The sequence below is a fragment of the Onthophagus taurus genome, chromosome 3 (genome assembly GCF_036711975.1).
Source record: "Onthophagus taurus isolate NC chromosome 3, IU_Otau_3.0, whole genome shotgun sequence".
In the NCBI taxonomy this organism is placed as follows: domain Eukaryota; kingdom Metazoa; phylum Arthropoda; class Insecta; order Coleoptera; family Scarabaeidae; genus Onthophagus; species Onthophagus taurus.
Window position 1 is genome coordinate 17,188,041 of NC_091968.1, and position 19,806 is coordinate 17,207,846.

Here is a 19,806-nt window from a genome sequence, read left to right on the forward strand (position 1 = left end):
TGGAAAGAAGTTATTTATGGATTATGTCTTTGTGATGTATCATGAACAATTTTTATTATAACAATCGCAACCGCAGTTTTTAATTTTTAACACAAAAGCCGTTCTATTTCTGAAAGTGTAAAATCTTAAATGCTCTGGTCTTTCAGTATGCTGGTTTATTAATAAATATAGTTAAGTTATACAGTATGTCCACGAAAAAGGTGTTGAATAGGAAAAACCTTTTTATTTTTAATTTTATCGAAAAAAGTTAATCTTGATAAAAAATTTGGCTAGTTCTTAGAGTAAGATTGGGATAAAAACATTTAACATATTTTATACGCTGTGTTATAATGCACCGCGTATAAATAATGCACGCTAAACGAATTATATACCCCAACCTCACTTTTACCACGTGTATTATCAGAATTTAGCCTTCCTTGCGCCGAAATTTATGCACAGAGTGGTGGGGTTACTGTCTGCACACGCGCTTATTGTAGTGGCATCATTGTAAAACCACTAAACGGCTAGAGAAGTATTTTTATATTATTGGTCTTGCGGTGAAACCACTAGTCAACAAAGGGTTAAAAAGCTTGTCACTATTACCGCCTACTAGTACAAAAATGAGCACATATAAATAAAAGTACATATATTTTTTCGAAAATTGGTATTAGAGACTACCTTTTACTTTTGAACAACTATTCCTAGTAACTTATTTTCTTACCTTCTGAAATAAAAGCACTTTGCTGTTGTACCATTTGAAGTTTTTCAATTTTCTGAACTTATCCCAATGTTGCTCTAAGAACTAGCAACATTTTTTACCAAAATTAACTTTTTTCGATAAAATTAAAAATAAAAAAGGTTTTCCTATGCAACACCTTTTCCGTGGACATACTGTATATGCTTACGCATAATATTATGATAGTCCATTAGAAATTATTTTCATCCATAACCTTCTTTCCCAGCATTTTTGGTTTTCTAGATATCAGTTGGAAAGAAATTGTTCATGGATTATGAGTTATCATCTAAATATTGTTTTTAATCTTGAAACAGGAGAGGACAACAGAAGGATGACAGCGGAAATGGAAGAGAAAAAAGCAATTGGTGGTGACGGATCAAAAGAAATTCTAAAGAAAACTACAAACAATAGTTTCGTTTACGTCGGGACTGCTGACATCATTCTATTTCCCTTGTGTTATGTTATTTTACATCTCTCCGAATAGGTAGCTTTAGAGATTTCTTTATTCACTTTTTTAGCTGTGTAGCGATTTCCAGGTATTTTTAGGTCGTTTTGGAATAGTAAATAAGCAGCTATTTGGTGTCTGATCCCTGGCTATCATATCGTGTAGCTTTGGCTTGATTTAACGCAGCACTATTTTTAATCTAACTGATTTTATGTGAATAAGGGAAGCATCAGGAGAAAAAGGACAAACAATAAAGAAATAACACAAAAACACTACTTTATTTTTTCCGTAACCAATTCAAATCTCTTTTACAAACATTATTTTGAATTTCCTGGAAATCTTTTCCTTTAGTTTCGGGTAAAAACCAATAAACAAAACAAGCACCAAAAAAGCAAATTCCCGAAAAAAGATACAAAACAGTATGAATTCCAAGTAAATTACTTACAGGTTTAAATAATTTTGCAGTTAAAAAGCCAATACATGCTCCGTAAGTGCACAAAAAAGCAATGGCGATTTCTTTAATGTTAACAGGAAATAATTCACCGATTAAAACATAAGGTAGCGGAAGTATTCCGATTGGGTAAAAAACCCAAAAAAGTGATAAACCAATAGTAGGAACCCAAAAAAATGAATTTTCGATATTATTTATGTTATCTATATGAAGGAAATAAGATGCTGTGATGAACAAAGCGAAGAAACAGCCGAATGCTGAAGTGATTAAAAGAGGTTTTCTCCCCAATTTATCAACGAGAACGCTAGAAATAAATACTAAAACGAAAATTGATTATATTAAGTAAATATATTAAATATTTCGTTACCTGTTGGAAGTTGAATACACCCAATAATAATACTAACAATTTCTGATTTAATCCCACTTTTAGATAAATCAATAATTTTTTGTAAATAACTTTCTAAGGCTACAGAACCAGATAATTGTTGCAAACTTTTAATTCCCATCATCAAAAATATTGGATATCGATACTTTTCATTTCTAATTAACTCTTTTATCGACCCTTTATTTTCCATATCTTTTCGAACGATTTCTTGAATACTACATAATTTTTCCTCGATATCTTCACAAGAAACATTTTCTCCTGAAAGTTGTTTCAAACATTTTTTAGCTTCTTCAACTTTGTGGGTTTTAACAAGAAAAAACGGCGTTTCTGGGATGAAACAAAACATTAAAACTGTTATCATCGGAATACAACCCGAGAAAATTCCCAAAAATCGATACGAAACGTTCGGTCCAATTACGAGTCCCATCAAACTTCCAGAAACTTTCAACAACATTAAATAAGTGGATAATTTTCCTCTTATATCGTTTTCGGCTATTTCACCGATGTAAATTGTCGATGCCAATCCAGCTATTGACATACTTAATCCTCCGATTAATCGGGATAATAAAAGTAGCCAAAAAGAATTTCCAAAAGAAATAGCGAAAAAGTGAAGGGATGTTATTGTGGATGTCATTAAAATGTTGGGTTTTCGCCCGAGTTTATCGATGGTGTAGCCTCCTAAAATACATCCGGGAATGCTGGATAATAAGGTTATTGAAACTAACCAAGATCCTTCTTCCTAAAAATAACAAAGTTTGGATTTATACATTTTAATTTCTACAATTATGGATTAAAATAATTTAAATTTTACGTCTGTTATTGGATATCCAATTGGAGAATTTTCAGATTGTAGTTTTGGTAAAGTGGGTGAAGGCCAAGTAAATGATAAACCAACGCTAATATAGGTTGAAGTAGCTAAATAAATAAAATATTGTATGTGAAGATAATATATTAATTTAAAAATGTACAAACCTGCGATTGCTGCTATATATTGCATGTATCTTGAGTTTTTAATCGAATTTCTTATCAGATCCATAGATTGTTGTGTTTGATTAAAAAACAATATAAATAATAAGAAAGTTAAAAAAATAACGAACTTTCACTAATTTCTTAACACAGTTTCTTTACTGTTGTAAATAAAATAATAAATAAATATAATGATGTACACAATCAAAAATGGACTACAGATTGATATGTGTACTTTGAAAATGGGAACAATTTGAGAGTGATTGTATTATTTATCATTGATAACTTACTCAATTGGACACCAATTCATTTAATCAATGAACAAGATGTTTTAATTTTAACCGAATTTAACCCGACAATGCCACATCTTTTATTTATAATAATAATAAATAAAAAAAAACTTACGTTTTCTTATTAAGCGTCAACTATATGAAGGAATGTTAATGAGTAAAATTGATAAAGAATAGCGAAATAGCGATATCAAAAAGAACTGTTTTTACCAATTTTATAGAAACAGCTAAAAATAAAGTAAGCAATCTGACACAACTACAAAAGTAATGATGAACTGTTGAATGCAATAAATATTTATTTTGCCAATATAGCGGTTGGTAAAATGATTAATCTACAAGTACACAACACTATTAAAACAAATATCGACTTAAAGAGATCATTTGCGTTTTATCTGACTGATCCGGGTGAAGTAAAATCAGTCATAATGTCTTTAAATAATACGTCTGCTGGTTACGACGAAGTTCCGATCTCTGTTCTAAAAGCTTACGTCGATTATCTTGCTGAACCTTTAAGTAGTACTATAAACCTGTCATTTGGTTCTGCAACTTATCCACACCACCTGAAAAGAACCTTAGTAAGGCCATTGTATAAAAAAGGTGACAAATCAGACTTTTCGAATTATAGGCCAATCGCTTTAATATCTAATGTTGCGAAGGTTTTTGAAAAGATAGTACTGATGAGACTTAAAAGCTACATTTATAAAAATCAAATACTGAATGAGTCACAATATGGCTATATTGAGGGTAGATCTACAACCAGAGCAATTTTTCAGTTGATTGAAAAAAATTTAACTGGAATAAACAATAACGAACTTACCGGTTGCATAATGATGGATCTAACCAAAGCGTTTGATAGTGTTCATCACGACACCCTTTTAATGAAGATGGAAGCAATTGGAATTCGAGGTATTGCGCTAGAGTGGTTCAGATCTTACCTCTCAGACAGGGAACAGTGTGTTATCGCTTATGATCAAAAGGGAAATGAACTAGCATCAAAATGGGTGCGGGTTCTACAAGGAGTGCCATGGATCGATATTGGGACCGTTTCTATTTCTTTTATACATCAATGATCTTCCTGGAGTAATTGATGATTTATTAATATTATTCGTGGATGACTCTACTACAGTATCAACTGCGAAAACGGAACAACAATTGTCAGCACAATTGGCAGCAGGTTTTCTAACAACAACCTTCAACTTAATATTGAAAAAACGAACATTATGATGATTGGGAGTGCTGCAGCGACCAACTGTGACATCAATTTGCAATTCAATGGCAAACAACTTACCCGTACAGAAGAGGTGATGTTCTTGGGTGTTAAAATTGATGTGAATCTTTCATGGAAACTGCATATTAACGATTTAGCATCGGGCGTGCTATGCGTTGAGAACTATTTCGCGGGTAGTTTCAGTGCAAGCGGGTACAAGTGCGTATTACGCATGTGTTGAGTGCGGTATGGGGTCATTTTCTGGGGTCAGTCGGTTGATTTAAATCGTATCTTCATAGCGCAGAAGAAATGTTTGAAAGCAGTTTTCGGACTTTAAATGAGGGAATCGTGTAAATCCTTTTTTAAATATTATAAAATTCTGACAATGCCGTCGTTAGTGATTCTTGAATCCGCAATGTTTATAAAAAATAACTATACTTTCTTTAAAAAATATGAACAACAACACTGTTATGTTACACGTGGGGTAGAAAATGTCTATTTACTTCCACCAAAAACGCGGTACACTAAGATACAAAAAAGTACTGTTCATTTTTGTGTTAAGGTTTTCAACCATATACCTAATAGTTTGAAAATAAAGCCATCCACGGGATTCAAAAGCTATCTCAAACAACATCTTTTAGAACGAAACTTGTATTCGATAAATTTAATGATTTTTTTTCTGGAAGCATTATTTGACGCTTTCTGTGCATTTTTGTAAAGATGGAAATAAAGCTTATTACCGTATTTTCTCGAATCTAATCCGCACCCTTTTTACAAATTTTATATGCTCTAAAATCAAATGCGGATTACAATCGAGTGCGGATTAGATTCGCAGTCGTATAGTTGCGATTTGGAAAATAGTAAAATAAAATCGCATTATAACAATAACACTGTTAAGGGTTTTAGAACGATATTTACATTTTTATGTATCATTTTCTGCCCATATTACGTCATCTTCGGATCTGCCCAAAGCATTGGTTATACAAAACTTCTTAAATGATGTTATAATATTGTTTTCAGGGATCGTTTTCCATGTGTGTTCCTGGTCTACGACTCCATACTTGTCTTAACCATTCCATCATCAGCTTTTCCATTATTTTTCCTTTTTGTTGTGCCCTAACTAAGACGTCATTCAGGAAGTCTTTCGGATTTCAGAATGGTTTTTTTCTCAATATTAATAATGACAGCAATTTTTCCCTATCACTTGTTACTGCTAGCATACTAATGTTATGCACAATTTTTCGCAACCACTCGTTTCTAAGGAAATTGGGAGGCATATCCAGATATACTGCCATTTCTTCGGCATTTACAGTTTGAGACAAATTGAATTTTTTTTGAAAATCGTTAGGAGCTTTTGGGAAATTGTAGTTTGTCCAACCTTTGCTAGTATTAAAAATTTTTTAGTCTCTCCTTCCGTTTTTCTTGAGAGAACCAGAAAACTGCCTAGTCAATTTCATGAAATCGTCTCTTCTTTGACCTGGTAAATTTTTTACAATAGCTGCCTTATCTTTCCCCAACAGCCACAACGTTACTCTCATTAACGGCAAAAATTGTACCAGCTTTTCGATTTCTTTCTTTTAACGATAACTTAATAACATCTCTTTAAACTTCGCTGTATAGAAGAACCTCTTCGATTTTTGCAACTTTTTTTCCATAATTATGCTGTTAAATGTATAATTAAACACACACCAAGTTCGAGCTACTACGAGGGCGGTATATGAACTGAATTCGTGCTAGGCATTACTATTTATTTTTAAAATTATATTTATTTTCCAATTTTTTCTGGCTTGGTAAATTTAAAGTTTAGTCCAATAAAAACTCGTCGTAAACAAGGTTTCTTTAGGTGGATCAGCGTCAGTCAACGAAAAAATTATATATTTATGGTTAACAACAAGCATCGCATCGTTTTGGTGTTGTCGAATTGCTCAGAGAAAGATGCGGATTACATTCGCAAACTAAATTTTTTACCATTATGCAGTTTTAAAATCGGGGTGCGGATAAGATTCGAGAAAATACGGTATTATTAATATTATTTTTCCAATATATTGATAATGTATCACATTTGATTAATTAAATGATTTCAAACAGTTAATGTACATATGTACATACGTCAACCTTTGGCAGTTGGGCTTTTTGCAGCGAATCTTGTTTTCTATGTAATAAGTCCTCTTTTTTCCTTCCTTGCAATATCTTGTTGCATACTGATGGATAATCTTCCATGTGCTCTTTCATTTTCTCTCTTTGAATTGAATATCGACGACGTTTTCCAAATCGGCGTGTTCCATCGCCGAAGACTTTTAGTAGTACCTTCCAAGCTCTCCGATAAACTGGTTTACTTCCGAGCGTTCATATGCAGTATGAACGAGCAACACAATAGAATGTTGCAGAAGAAGAGAACATCCTTGACATTGTCGAGCGCAATGCATGCATTAGTACGCGACGGATATCCATACATTTAGGGATTCTGCTGCATCCGTATCATCTACAGCGTGTTCAACATCTGAAGCCAGAAGACTTCCCTAGGCGTTTGGCATTTTGTCAGTGGTTAAATAATAATCGGAACTTATACCGCTACATTTTATTTACGGATAAGTCACAATTTACTCGAGATGGCATAAATAACATTCATAATTTACATAAATGGTCGAACATTAACCCTCATGCCACCATAGAAAGTAATTTTCAAAGTAGATTTAGCATTAATCTGTGGTGCGGAATGCTGTACGATCAACTTATAGGACCGTTTATTTTTGAAGATCGTCTTACCGGACAAAAGTACTTGCAATTTTTGGAAAAAAAACTTCCGCGTTTACTGTTGGATGTACCTCTGGCAAGACGATTAAGAATGTATTTGCAACACGATACATTCCTTCTCATTTTTACCGTAGAGTCACCGATCATCTAAATGAACGTTATCCTAACCGCTGGATCGGTCGAGGTGGACCGCACGTTTGGCCAGCCAGATCTTCAGATCTCAATCCTCTGGATTATAACATGTGGGATTGGATGAAAGATTTAGTATATCAAGAAAAAGTAGACACACGTGAGGCTTTAATCCAAAGAATTTTTGACGCTGCAACGCAAATAAAGGAGCCCGTGCAAAGATAAATGTATTGAAGTAAGAGGTGAAATTTTCGAAAATGTTTAAAATTAATAAATTATTTTTTCAAATTATAATAATAAGTAACATTATCACAATTGCTTTATTTTTAAATGCAAGTGTAGCTCAATAAATAAAGTGAATTGTCTTGCTCAATGCTTTTTTTTTGGTCAAACATGACGGTAACCTAAATAAGTACTTTATTTTACTAATGCAGTCATAGTACACTTACCCTTTGAGCCCAGCGCTGGGCCGTAACGCCATAATTTTTAAATATTATATTCAAATTCATATGAACTTTTTTATTACAAATTACCTAAACAACATGCTTCATTAGTGCCGGGAGAACTTCATGAAACACGTTGTAGTTTTTATTGCGTATTCTGATTCTACACACAAAACTAAGTTGACTTTGATAAGACATGTTGATATCTAGTGCTTTTAGTTCGTGAGTTATTTTAATTAGAAGTTTTTTTTAGCAATTAACACTGTGCCCTTCAAATCTGAATTTCTTGGCGACTGATCGAGCTAGAAAGTTAAAATTTGTAACAGTTGCTGCTTGAATATCCTCAAATAGAATGCCACTGGCTACATCGATCTATCTAACACAGGTTGTTCAAAAATGTAACTACTGTCTTACCATATTCAATTGCAAAAAAATCGTTAATTTTAAATGGAACACCCTATATTTGATTAGTTAATCAGATACAGAATTTAATTTTCTACAAATCTTCAGTACATGTCCGTATATCTATCAGTTGTAGTTCTTGAGATATTGTGGAATTAATCAATATCATGCAAAGTATGGCAGATTTGTTCATTTTTTCATTAGTAGGCCATGAAATAAAACGATCGATAATTTTCAACCAAACTTTATTTATAAGTGTTCAAATATCTGCCATCTGTGCTTTATGCATAGATGAAGCCGATTTATGCTTGCACATTATCTAGTGTTTCAGCAGAGATATTTCTAAAGCTTTCCCTTATTCTATTCTTCATATATTCTTTCATCGTTGGAATATTAACGTATCACTTAGGTTTTGACATATCCCCAAAGGAAGAAGTCGCGGGAAGTTAGATCAGGTTATCTTGCTGGCCAAGGTATTGGACCTCCACGACCAATCGAATGTCTTCCATATCCAATACTTAAAAAATTTTGAAAAAAATCCCTGAAATAACGTGCAGGTGCCCCGTGTTGGAATATCATTTTTTGTCTAGTTTCTAAATGTACATCTTCTAGCAACTCTGGAAACTGTTCCTCTAAAAAAGTTTTGCAAATTTGTCCCGCCAGTATGCCTAATTATTTTACGGTTAAATATTCCGCCCCAAACATTTAACGACCATACATTTTGATTGTTCACGCGCCTTAGCCATAGAGGATTTTCGGTTGCATAATATGCATTATTATTATGTCGGTTTACTAACACGTTACTTTTAAAAGTACTACTTAATAGAATTAATGATACGAAAAGAGGGTTTTCATTTATTTCATCTAAAGTTGTCGTACAGAAAGCTACATTGTTAGCAAAATTTGTTGAATTTAGTTTATTAAGATAGTTTATGTTAAAAATAATCTTGGTTACAGTTGTTATATACAACATTATAAACAAAATATACAATAAAATAAAATAACATAAAAAGGTTCTTGCTCTCTGAGCATATATATTAATTTTACAATATTCCAACTGTTTTGCAAATTGTGACGTGTAAAGTGTAAACAACAACGGCCCAAGAACTGACCCCTGCGGGACACCTGTGGTAATCCTCACCATCATCTCCTATCCTACACATCTGTGTCCTATCAGTAAGATAATTATTTAATAAAGAAATCGGACCTTCAGTAAAACCCAAACATTTTAAAGTATTAGATAACTTCACATTATTTATAGTGTCGGAGGCCTTAGAAAAGTCCAAAAAAAACAACTACAGTATACTATACTACGTTCATTATCTGAAGCACGCAATATGTCATCAGTTAAGTTCAGCATCGCTGTTGTACAACTATACCCAGGTCGAAATCCTGATTGTTCCTGTGGTAATAAACTATTTGATTCCACATAATTCATCATTTGCACCTTCATTACCTTCTCCATGACCTACGACAACACAGGTAAAATACTAATAGGACGCAAATCCTTTAATACTTTCGGTTCTTTTTTTTTAGGATAAGGAAATACAACAGCTTGCTTCCATGATCTTGGGAAGACATTTTCCGTGATGCAATACTTAATTATATGCGCCACATAAGGTAGTATAATTGGACAACACATTTTTAACATTTCAACAGTTATTCCGTCTGTTCCACTGGCTGTTGACAATATAGAATTAATAGCAGTTTCAATTGTCTTAAAAGAGAATTGTGACGATACATGACTGCTATGAATTTCATCATTTAAAGGAGTAAAGGAATTAGTAATATCCCTAACACTATCTAAAAAGAAATTATTAATTTCTTCTACATTTTGTAACTCATGCGACAACGAACCACCTTTACTTTTATTGATATTCAACCTTTTCAAGCTATTCCATATGAATTTTTTATTTTGCTGGCTACTGACATACAAAAAATATGCTCTTTTCATTTCTTGTTGCTGTAGTAGTATAATTACGCATTGACTTATAATAATTCCAATTGACTTGTGTATTATCACGTTTAAACTGTGCATTAATGCGGTTGCGTGACCAGGACGCAACCGCATTAATAGTTTTACATTATCAGTTAACCAGGGAACAGCAGGTTTTGTAAATCTGCATCTCTTTAATGGTGCATGAATATCAAATACATTAATGAGATTTCTCTCCAAAAAAAACAACTTTTTCATCAACATTTCTCATAAAAAAATCAAATTAAACGGCACTGTGTTCAAATCATGCAAAAAGCTCTGTTTATCAATATGCTTTAGCATTCTGATCACTCTAAAAACAGGAAAAGACCTAGCCGCATCAACCGTTACATTAGAAGATCATATCATGATCCGAGATTTCACACTCTACCACCCCACTATCAGTCACAATAGAGGTATCAAAAGTAATAACAAAATCAATAAGCGTCAATGAAGTTGCAGTTGTTCTAGTAAGGGTTTCAATAATTTGTTTTCCACCAAGCGTATCAAGAAGGGACGTAAAATATAGAACATCAGGGCCATTTACATTAAGCAAGTTTAAATTAAAATCACCACAACAAATAATTTTATCTGTAACAGCCATACAGGTCGCAACAGAGCGCACATAAAAAGAAACGCCCTCTAAGTACCCCGATCCTGACGTATACACATATAATTCGCAATGTTTATATTGTCATCCATGATGCCGTTGTGCAACCACGTCTCTCTCAGAGCAATTACATCAGCAGTGGTCTCAGCAACAAGGAACATCCTGTATGTATAAAAATATTGTCCGTGTATAGTGTGATAAATTTGCTACAACTTTTGTCTAAGGAAGAACTGCATATCTTGGCTTCTTAATGTAAGATATATTTTATACCTTCAATAACAGCAGAGGCAAAAAATCAATGATAAACTACTTCTTCTTCTTTTTTGCTATGCATTTCTACTTTATGCGGGGTCGGCTTTCTCAATATTTCTGCGCAGCGACATTCTATCCTGGGCTGTTGGTTCAGATAAATTATTTTATCATTTAAGGTCTTGATTGTGCTGATCTACTACGCTGAAGAAAGCTATCCTCTTCTTCTATTGTTCGCCGCGAAGCGTGGCGCTTTACTTACAACATGATGTTCGTCTCTGCGCAAAACGTCACTCAAATCTCCGTAAGTTAACCCAGAAAAACACGTAACAAACGATCTACTAAATCAAACCAAGCGGAGTTCCGTAAAGGGTATAGTACCAAAACCATTTCCATAGAATGAGAATTCTGATGGAAAAATGTATAGAATATAACAAGCCCCTAATTAGTTCCCGTCTTAGTGGACTATGAGAGAAATGAAAAAAGAAGACCATCAAAGAAAAATGAAAACTAACAAAAAAAAGTTCTAATCAATTTATTACAACTTCATCTTTCTTAATTTACAATAGTGTAAACCAAATTACATATACAAGTATAAATATGTATGTATAGTTACACGGATGTGATGGACATAAAAAAAGAAATAATAATAATAATTAATAAAATAACGAAATGGATTTGGGGGCGACCGAAAGGAAGCGAAAAACCGGATTGTTTCATAAACGCGACGAATGATACTTTAAAAACGAAATTAAATGCGGAGTGTGTACCTAATTACAAGTGTTGTTTCTCTTTAGCTTTCATTTCATCATTTTCTCTTTTTTAATCAGTTTTATTTTTTCGGGTTCATCTCATTTATTTATTTCACAAAGTACATTATTACAACGGCTCGATCGTCAGATGGTAAAACCGCCGAGGCTCGAAATTAATAACTATGACGTCATCATATCACTCACAGATGATGTATTTACATTGGGACCTTTTAACGAATCGTTTATGTCTCGTCGGAACATTGATAAATTTTGAGTAAACCTAAAATTAATAAATAAATGTATAAATAAAAAATTTAATTAAAATGTTTATCTTACCTATCTCTATTTTTTGTAAGTAGATTCCTTTCAATTCCATCCATTAAATTTTCAAACCACTGCGCCATCGGCGCCTGTTTATCCGGAGGTTGTGATCTAATAATATTTTCGCGCATCTGATTGAAATAGTCTTCATTGAGAAGAATGAGTCCTAGAAGTGGCCGCGACATTGACCATTGATTTCGACAATCCTCGAACATAATTACGTTGAGAACTGTGCTGAGAATTTGTTGGAGTATTTCCGGGTGGACTTCTAACACTTTAAGGAACATGTCGCTTGACGGTGCCATTGCGGCGTGAGGTTTTTTACCCGGATAAACTATTTTGTTTTTTAAAAATTATAAATACACAATTTAGATTAAATTAGAGTTACCACGGTGGTAAAGTCTTCTTTAGTAATTAAGTTCGTATTAAAAGCGAACACTTCACCACCTTGATTTAATACTAATATAAAGATCTAATTGGTGAGTTACCTTTTTGAGTAAGTTTTTTAAATAAGTAGGTCACTATGTGGTCGAGAGTAGCGCAGCACCCGGTACATACCATCGTGTCTACGACAAATTAATAATGAGCACTGTTACGTTAAGTTTTTTTTCTAGAAAATTACGTATCAAAGACACACACTAATATAAAAACTGTTTCATAATGTGCCAAACAAAACTCATTATAATAAGAAAGAATCTTATGATGGTAAGAACTAGATCTTTCAGATTTGTCAGAAATTCCTTAATTTTAATGAGATATTTGTTTATCACAACACTACTAAAAAATGGTTTAGAAGAAGAGTATATTTATGTGTATTAGTGAAGCTAGACTCGATTTTATTATAAATTTGAAATTAAATTAATCATACTATATTTTATTACAATTTATCTGCACTACTTTGGTTCTCGAGCGAGGTCCTCGTTCTCGTTAGTGACTATCTGCTAGTCCGCGGAGATTACAGTGTGTTAATTAATTATCGTACCCGACGTCATCATTACAAGTATGCAACCAAATAAGCAAATCGTGTATTGCAATACCAATACTGTGATATTGGTTGCATATTTACAATGCTAACGTCGGGTACGATAATCAATTAACACACTGTAGTCTCCGCGGACTAGCAGATAGTCACTAACCCGCTCGGCAAATGTGATATCTTAATCGCCAACTCCTTCCATACATGAAATGTCGGAGTTTAAAATGAAACCACCACAGGCGAGTATAGCGCAAGGCTCAGAATCTCGTAAAGATGCGCCAGTTAGTCTCAGGAATTTTGGGAAAAGAAAAAAATTCAATGATAGAGAAAATAACGACCGACGTAAAGAAGAAAAAAACTTCTGGCTGGTACATATAACAGTTGCACCATGCGATTGGATGAACACCTCGAAGGACTGGAACAAAAGCTGCATTCAAGCCTACGCACCGACAGGCGCCGCTTAAGACGTAGAGCTCGAGCGGTTCTACGAAAAAGTAACAAGCGCGAAGAGGGCCAGGTTTGTGGTCGTGATGGAAGACTTTAACGCAAAGATAGATCGCAGGTAAATGATAGACCCACTCCATATTGGACTATTTGGCCTAGGAAACAGGAAGTACTACTTGAGCTCAGAAGTTCAATTTTGCATGAACCTCAAGAAAACACATCAAAAGAAGTGGGCATGGGAAAGCCTAAACAATAGGGTGAAAATGAGATCGACAATGTCCTCACCAACAGCAAAGAGATTTGCACGGATGTGACGATAAGACGCGCAACATCTTAAATATGGGGAGATACTAGAAATTAATAGTAATGAACTGCAAGATGCTTTAAGAAAGATGAGGAGCAGAAAAGTATCCGCAGAAGATAGTGACAGTCGAAATGCTCAAGATGAGAGAGAAACCATTGGAGACATTGCTCATCCTGTTGAACAGATGGCTACAGGAACAGAGGATTTCAATTACGTGGAGGAATGCAGAAGTTATCGTACTGTTAAAAAAAGGCGATTGTGCGAGTGTGGAAAATTTTTACAAACTGGTAACAAGAATAGTTACAGACCGCTTGAACATCATGCATATGCTAACTGAGAAAACAACAGAATACAACATCCTCCTCCACTTGGCCTTCATAGATTCATCATAGCTCAAAAAGCGTTCAACTCCGTAGAGTTGTAACCTTGTTCAATGCAACACTACAGGTCAAACTGGGTGAGGACATGCTGTCGGAGAAGATCACGATTGAGATAGGTGTTTGTATACAATATCATCTAAACTAGTCATATTGGCGCTGGAGGAAATTTGTAAGAAAGTATCTTTGGAGAAAAACCTATATCACCTTAGATCGTGGACAACATCATATTCAGCGACCCAGAGGAGTTGAAGGATATGCTGGAGCAGGTGCATAAAATATCAGCAGAAGTGGGTATAAGGATGAACCTTCAGAAGGCAAAGATCTCGAGTCCCGACGCTACCCAGTTTTCGGTCGAAAATCGTATTATAGAACACTCGTCTAACTTGGTCATTATATCAAGCTGGACAAAGAAAACTCGACTGAGGTTTCTCGACGTAAAATTTTAAATCTGTTTGGGACTCAAACGGTTAACTTGACCCTGGAAAACATTATAAGGAAGACCAGCCTGCACACAGGATCGACATAGTTAAGCCGTTTAAAATAAATCATAGTAAAGTCCCTAGATTGATTATCAAAGCACCGCGGTTCATGAAGCCTGTGTATTCAAACTATTCGAGCCAAATGGCGGTTTGACAGCTCGTCAGTGTATGTCACCACTTATTTACAAAAATAATGCCGTCTTGTTGCCTTTGGAGTTGCAAAAATAACAGTAAGCTCTTCAGAGTACCACGAGAAAAAAAAAAAAGAAAAGAAAGGAAATTTGGCGTAATTTTATCAACAGAACGACATAGTTTTAAATTTCCCGGTTGACTTTCGATCCAAAATGGCGGCAAACCGCGGTACTTTGATAATCTAGGGACTTTAAATCATAGGGTATGCAGACGACATCTACATACTAGTAAGAAAGTTAATAAATATAGATGAGTCCTTCAGGGAACATGATAGCGCAGCTAAGGGACTAGGCCTGGATATCAATGTGACAACAACTTTGAAGTAGTACCAACATTAGAGTGTATAAAACCATGATCCGTAGAGTACTAACATATGGAGGATACACTAGAGAGGAAAATCTTAGAAAAAAATAATGGCATTAATCAGTGATATGTGGAGAACGCGCAGTAGACTGTTTTAATCTTGCAATTTCGGGAAACATCTTCTGTGTTTCGCTTGGTACACCATCTATTTCTGGTGTTTTGTGAGTTTGTTGTCGGTGTTTGATTAAGTGTAGTATTGACTAGGTCTTGAATACTTTCATCAAGAGCTCTCTTATTGTCCAAATAGATTTCCAAATCGACGGACTTCAATCTATAGAAGAGTATTTTTCTACATTCTCGCTCTGTCCAACACTTTCTAACTGATTATTGCAGCTGATTGTACTTTCTTGTATTTGGTTTATTTTTATTATATTTTCCTGCAGGTTGGTGCTGATAATATTAGCCACCAACCCATCTTGCCAAACGGAATCATATCTTCTAAACAAGTTTCGATGTGGTAGCGAGATTCGCAGGTTGCTATACTTCTTGTGATGAATTGTTAGCCGATTTTAGGATTGTTTGCCTTTTCCATGAAATTTGTAGTCAAGCAGTTTTGGAAAGTATAGAAGATGTTTTTTCTTCGGCTGTTATACACTATCTGATATTTATGTTTTCTCTTTTAATAAAAACTATTTTGCTACTTTATACCAAAAGGCAAACAAATTGCGAAAGACGCCTTATTATTTATTCCTGATGTGCACAGATCAAATACTACGATAAGACTAACGAAAATACTGATGGTTTGGAATGATCGTGAAAGGTTAAAAAATGCTGAGAAGTAAAAACTATCAGTTTCAGGAATAACAGTCTGATTGATCAGCAAGGTGTTTGAGAAAATATATTTGCTGGGGTACATAAAGGCACCGCGTAAAATGTGCGTAAAGTCATAGTGCACTTTTGATCGATCACAGAAAAGCAGCAGAGCAAGATAGAAATGTGAAATCTTCACCAAATAAAAGGAAAACTCTCCAAGTTGTCGTAGTATGATGTGCAAAGGTGTTCCCGCAGAGGTAATGACGCAACACCACGAACTGCGCAGCAGCGGATCAACTCGCGTAAGTTCAGTGTGTTCTGTAGATTGCTAAATTCGAATCCGTGACAACAATGCAACGTGAATATCGTCACGTGTACAAATAAATGTACAAATAGTGTATAAATAAGAAAAATAGAGGCTGTGCAGGAGAGCTACCTAAGGAGTCCTAAAAAATCTGTGCGTGCTTGTGCTCGACAATTACACCTAAGCTAGAGTACAGTTAATAAGGTGTTCAAGAAACGGCTACAATTTTTAGGTTACAAATTCAAGGACTCAAGGAGACATAAATTATGTTTAGAAAAGTTACTATTTTAGATTGTTTTTATAGTACCCTTACTAATAAATACAATTCCGTTAGATACTAAAATATAAATCTTAGATTATCTAAAGTGAAGCAAAAATTCTACATCTCTTGGCAAAGCTTTTGGTTTAAGCGAAGCGACGACAAGAACAATATGAAAAAATCAGAATTCCATTCGACAATCAACAATTTCCAAATCAAAACTCAGATTCAAATTACGTCTTATAGTTGAAATTATATTTCAGAAAAAAAAACTGAAAATCATATGTTATTTTGGATAGAAAGTTTACTGCAGAAAGAATATATAACCAACTGCAGGAATTGGATCCATCAACAAGTCTTCAGGCAACGAAGAATTTGTATTTAATGGAAGTGAGGGATGGCTGATAAGTTTTCTAAAAAAACGCGCAATGTAAAAATAAAATGAAACTAGCAAAAATTATTGAACAGGGCAGACCACACATTGAATGCAGATGAAACGGGATTATTCTGGAAACAATGCCAGAAAGAACATTTATATAGCAAAATCTGAAAAATCAGCTTGTTTTGTAGCAACACACAAAACTGGTGACAAAATGTTAAAGCCTCTGCTAATCAACAATATCTTATGCTACAAGTTTTTAAAGATAAAAATATTAAACAACTTTCATTTCAACTTTCATCTTTTTACAAATTGGTTCAACAAATGCTTTGTTCCTGAAGTCTAGAAATCCACATTTAATTGGCGTTTTTGCAGCACTTAATATGTACTACTTAAAGCAAATGTTTAAATATATTTTAAATTCAATGGAAGAAAGAAATTTGGCTGCTGTGAAAGTATGCTTTTTTAAATGAAGAAATGGATAATGATAAAGTCGAAGGTGAAGTTCTAGCTATTAACGGTTGATATAACGTGGGCTTGAAATTTCCTACAAGTAGGGAACATTTTCTTACTTATGAGCCTGACATGGAGCGTCCAATGAAATTTCGATGTAATCTTAAAATTTGTGTAGTTGGATATCAAGAATTATATAAGCTATTTGAGATACAAAAAAAAAACAGCTGTTAGTATGTAAAAGACTTTATAACAAAAAAAAACAACAGGTCGTTACTAGCGAAAGGAACTATTCATTTGAATCAAATCCAACAGTTATGATAAATATATTTGACATATCTATTGATGACAGCATTTTTGGATCTGTTCGGTTATTATCAAGTAGCGATGAATATTTGCGAAATTGATTTTTATTCCTAATTTCAATGAATCTAGCTTTTGTATTTATTCTGATCGTGCTGTGTTATTACCTTTATACACCAACATTGTATTTTGAATCATAAAACGTCCGCTTTCACAACATTCCAGAGTATACGTTTAATTAAGGTTTGTGCAAACATAGTATTGCAAGTGCGCGGAAGCAACACGTGGCGTTCATAGGACACAAATCTGCAGCACGCAAGTTTAGATATACCAAAGAATGTTCGCGCGCCAGTGCTACCGCGTCATATGTTACTCGAATGCCGCTTAATGTTTGAACGCACCCTTATACGTCCGTATATAATACATATCCGTGCTAAAGGCTCTCAAAGTAAAACACGTTGCCTGTAATCATCTTGTGTTGTTGCATAGTATTTGCAAAATCTTATTGTTTTGAAAATCGGATACCAAGTTCTTTTGGCTCTAGATCAAAGTCACATAGACAAAGGTCAGCAAAGTATGACTAGGCTACAATTCTGTGCATCCACAACACTGCAATTTATACAATTTCTTATATGATCTTGCCTTCTTGTGGAAAATAACTCCGCTCTCTAAGAGATCGGGAAATGCTTTCATATTCACGTCATATTTGAAAAAGCAAGAAGTTCTTATAATAAACATCTGCCATTGTTGTCTGATGTGGGATAAAATGACGATCATAACATCATAAGCGATAAACAGCCTTACACAAAGGAGGAATTCCGTTGGAGCTTCTGCTTTCTTGATGATCCAACAGGTCGCCTAATCGATGTTTGACTTCGACATCGATTAGGATTATTCGCAAGTAATCTGATTTCACATTCATCTCTGTGCTATTATTAATGCTCTCAAAACCATCTGTTGGTGTGCACAAACACATTTTTAGCATGGGCCAAAGACAATTCTATGTATAAAAACAAACCTTACAAATTAAATTATAAATTTATGTATTCGGCTTTTGTATCTGGTGCTCATTCCACATTTTTGTATTACCTTCGTTCATTTATTTGTAGGTTCCACCAGCTATGGCAAAGTTCTGACGACAATGTGAACGTCGTCCGCGTATACGAACAGTTGTCGATTCATTTATTATCCGAGATGTTATTTTGTAGTTTTATACATCTGCCGTCAATCATTGTCATATAAAACATCATACAGTTTGGGTCGTATGATGCTGTCATAAGCGGACTTGAATCGATGAATATATGGAATGTGTCGATGTTGTGCTCAAGGTCCTTCTTCAAGATATGATGTAGAACAATATGATATTTGTGGAGCAAATATGCAAAAACCACTTTTTGACCTAAATATCGATTCTTACAAATTTATAGCCCTTTTTTTATGTACCATATAAAATTGAAGCAAAAACTTAAATTATTCTTTTAAAATAATATACGAAAGTGACTAGTCCAAGCAAATACCGATAAATCCACATTTCGAGCAAAAACCGACAATTTTTCATTAAATCGACCATCTATATAATATAATGTAATGAAGTATACACGTATTGGGATATTGCTGATTTCTGTGTTTGTTGCATTTTTTGTATGTTTATTGTTTAATTTATTGGTCAATATAGAGATGACTATGATGCGTTTGAGTACATAATTGAGCAGCGAAGACGGTAAAGTATATTCTTGTTTTCACCGTTCTTGATTAAAAATTTTGCACTATTTGGTTAAGTTAAGTTTATGTTTTATTAAATACGGAGTAGTGTTTTGCATATAGTAGTGTTTTATTACGACCATTATGGAAGGAGAAACAAGAAGTGTGCGAAAATTAGTGTAGGAAGTAGGAAAAGACAGAAAAATGATACGAAAAAAGAGGAACTGCAAAAGCAAAGGTAAATGGAAACAAAAATAGAGTCAATTTGGTTACATTATCAAGTTTTTTTAGATATCGTGATAGCGATCCTAATAACATTAGAAGAGTTGGTCCTACGTATCGCTGCGAAAGTATTGTTGCAAGTGATGCACGATATTCGAGGTAACATTTTTGAAAACAATATTAAAACGGAACAGGATACC

At 34.1% G+C, this 19,806-nt stretch overlaps 2 protein-coding genes across 3 annotated transcripts in view; both read right to left on the minus strand.

Annotated features, from left to right (window-relative positions):
- Nucleotides 1-1,419: 1,419 nt before the first annotated feature.
- On the minus strand, nt 1,420-3,307 carry LOC111416506 (facilitated trehalose transporter Tret1-like). Its single transcript, XM_023048546.2, has 4 exons — nt 2,969-3,307; nt 2,808-2,911; nt 1,979-2,735; nt 1,420-1,928 (listed from the first exon to the last, which is right to left on the minus strand). Exons 1-4 carry the CDS (start codon nt 3,030-3,032, stop codon nt 1,438-1,440), a joined length of 1,416 nt encoding a protein of 471 aa, XP_022904314.2. The 5' UTR covers nt 3,033-3,307; the 3' UTR covers nt 1,420-1,437.
- An 8,549-nt stretch (nt 3,308-11,856) lies between these two features.
- LOC111428130 (Ran-binding protein 16) overlaps nt 11,857-19,806 on the minus strand; it is a 43,887-nt gene continuing 35,937 nt past the window's right edge. For both annotated transcript variants that reach the window (XM_071194947.1, XM_071194946.1), the window contains exons 10-12: nt 12,583-12,660; nt 12,110-12,428; nt 11,857-12,053 (exon numbers count right to left, since the gene is read on the minus strand). In XM_071194947.1, the coding sequence (XP_071051048.1) occupies nt 11,954-12,053; nt 12,110-12,428; nt 12,583-12,660 (497 nt within the window). In that variant the 3' untranslated portion in view covers nt 11,857-11,953. The remainder of the gene's footprint in view (nt 12,054-12,109; nt 12,429-12,582; nt 12,661-19,806) is intronic.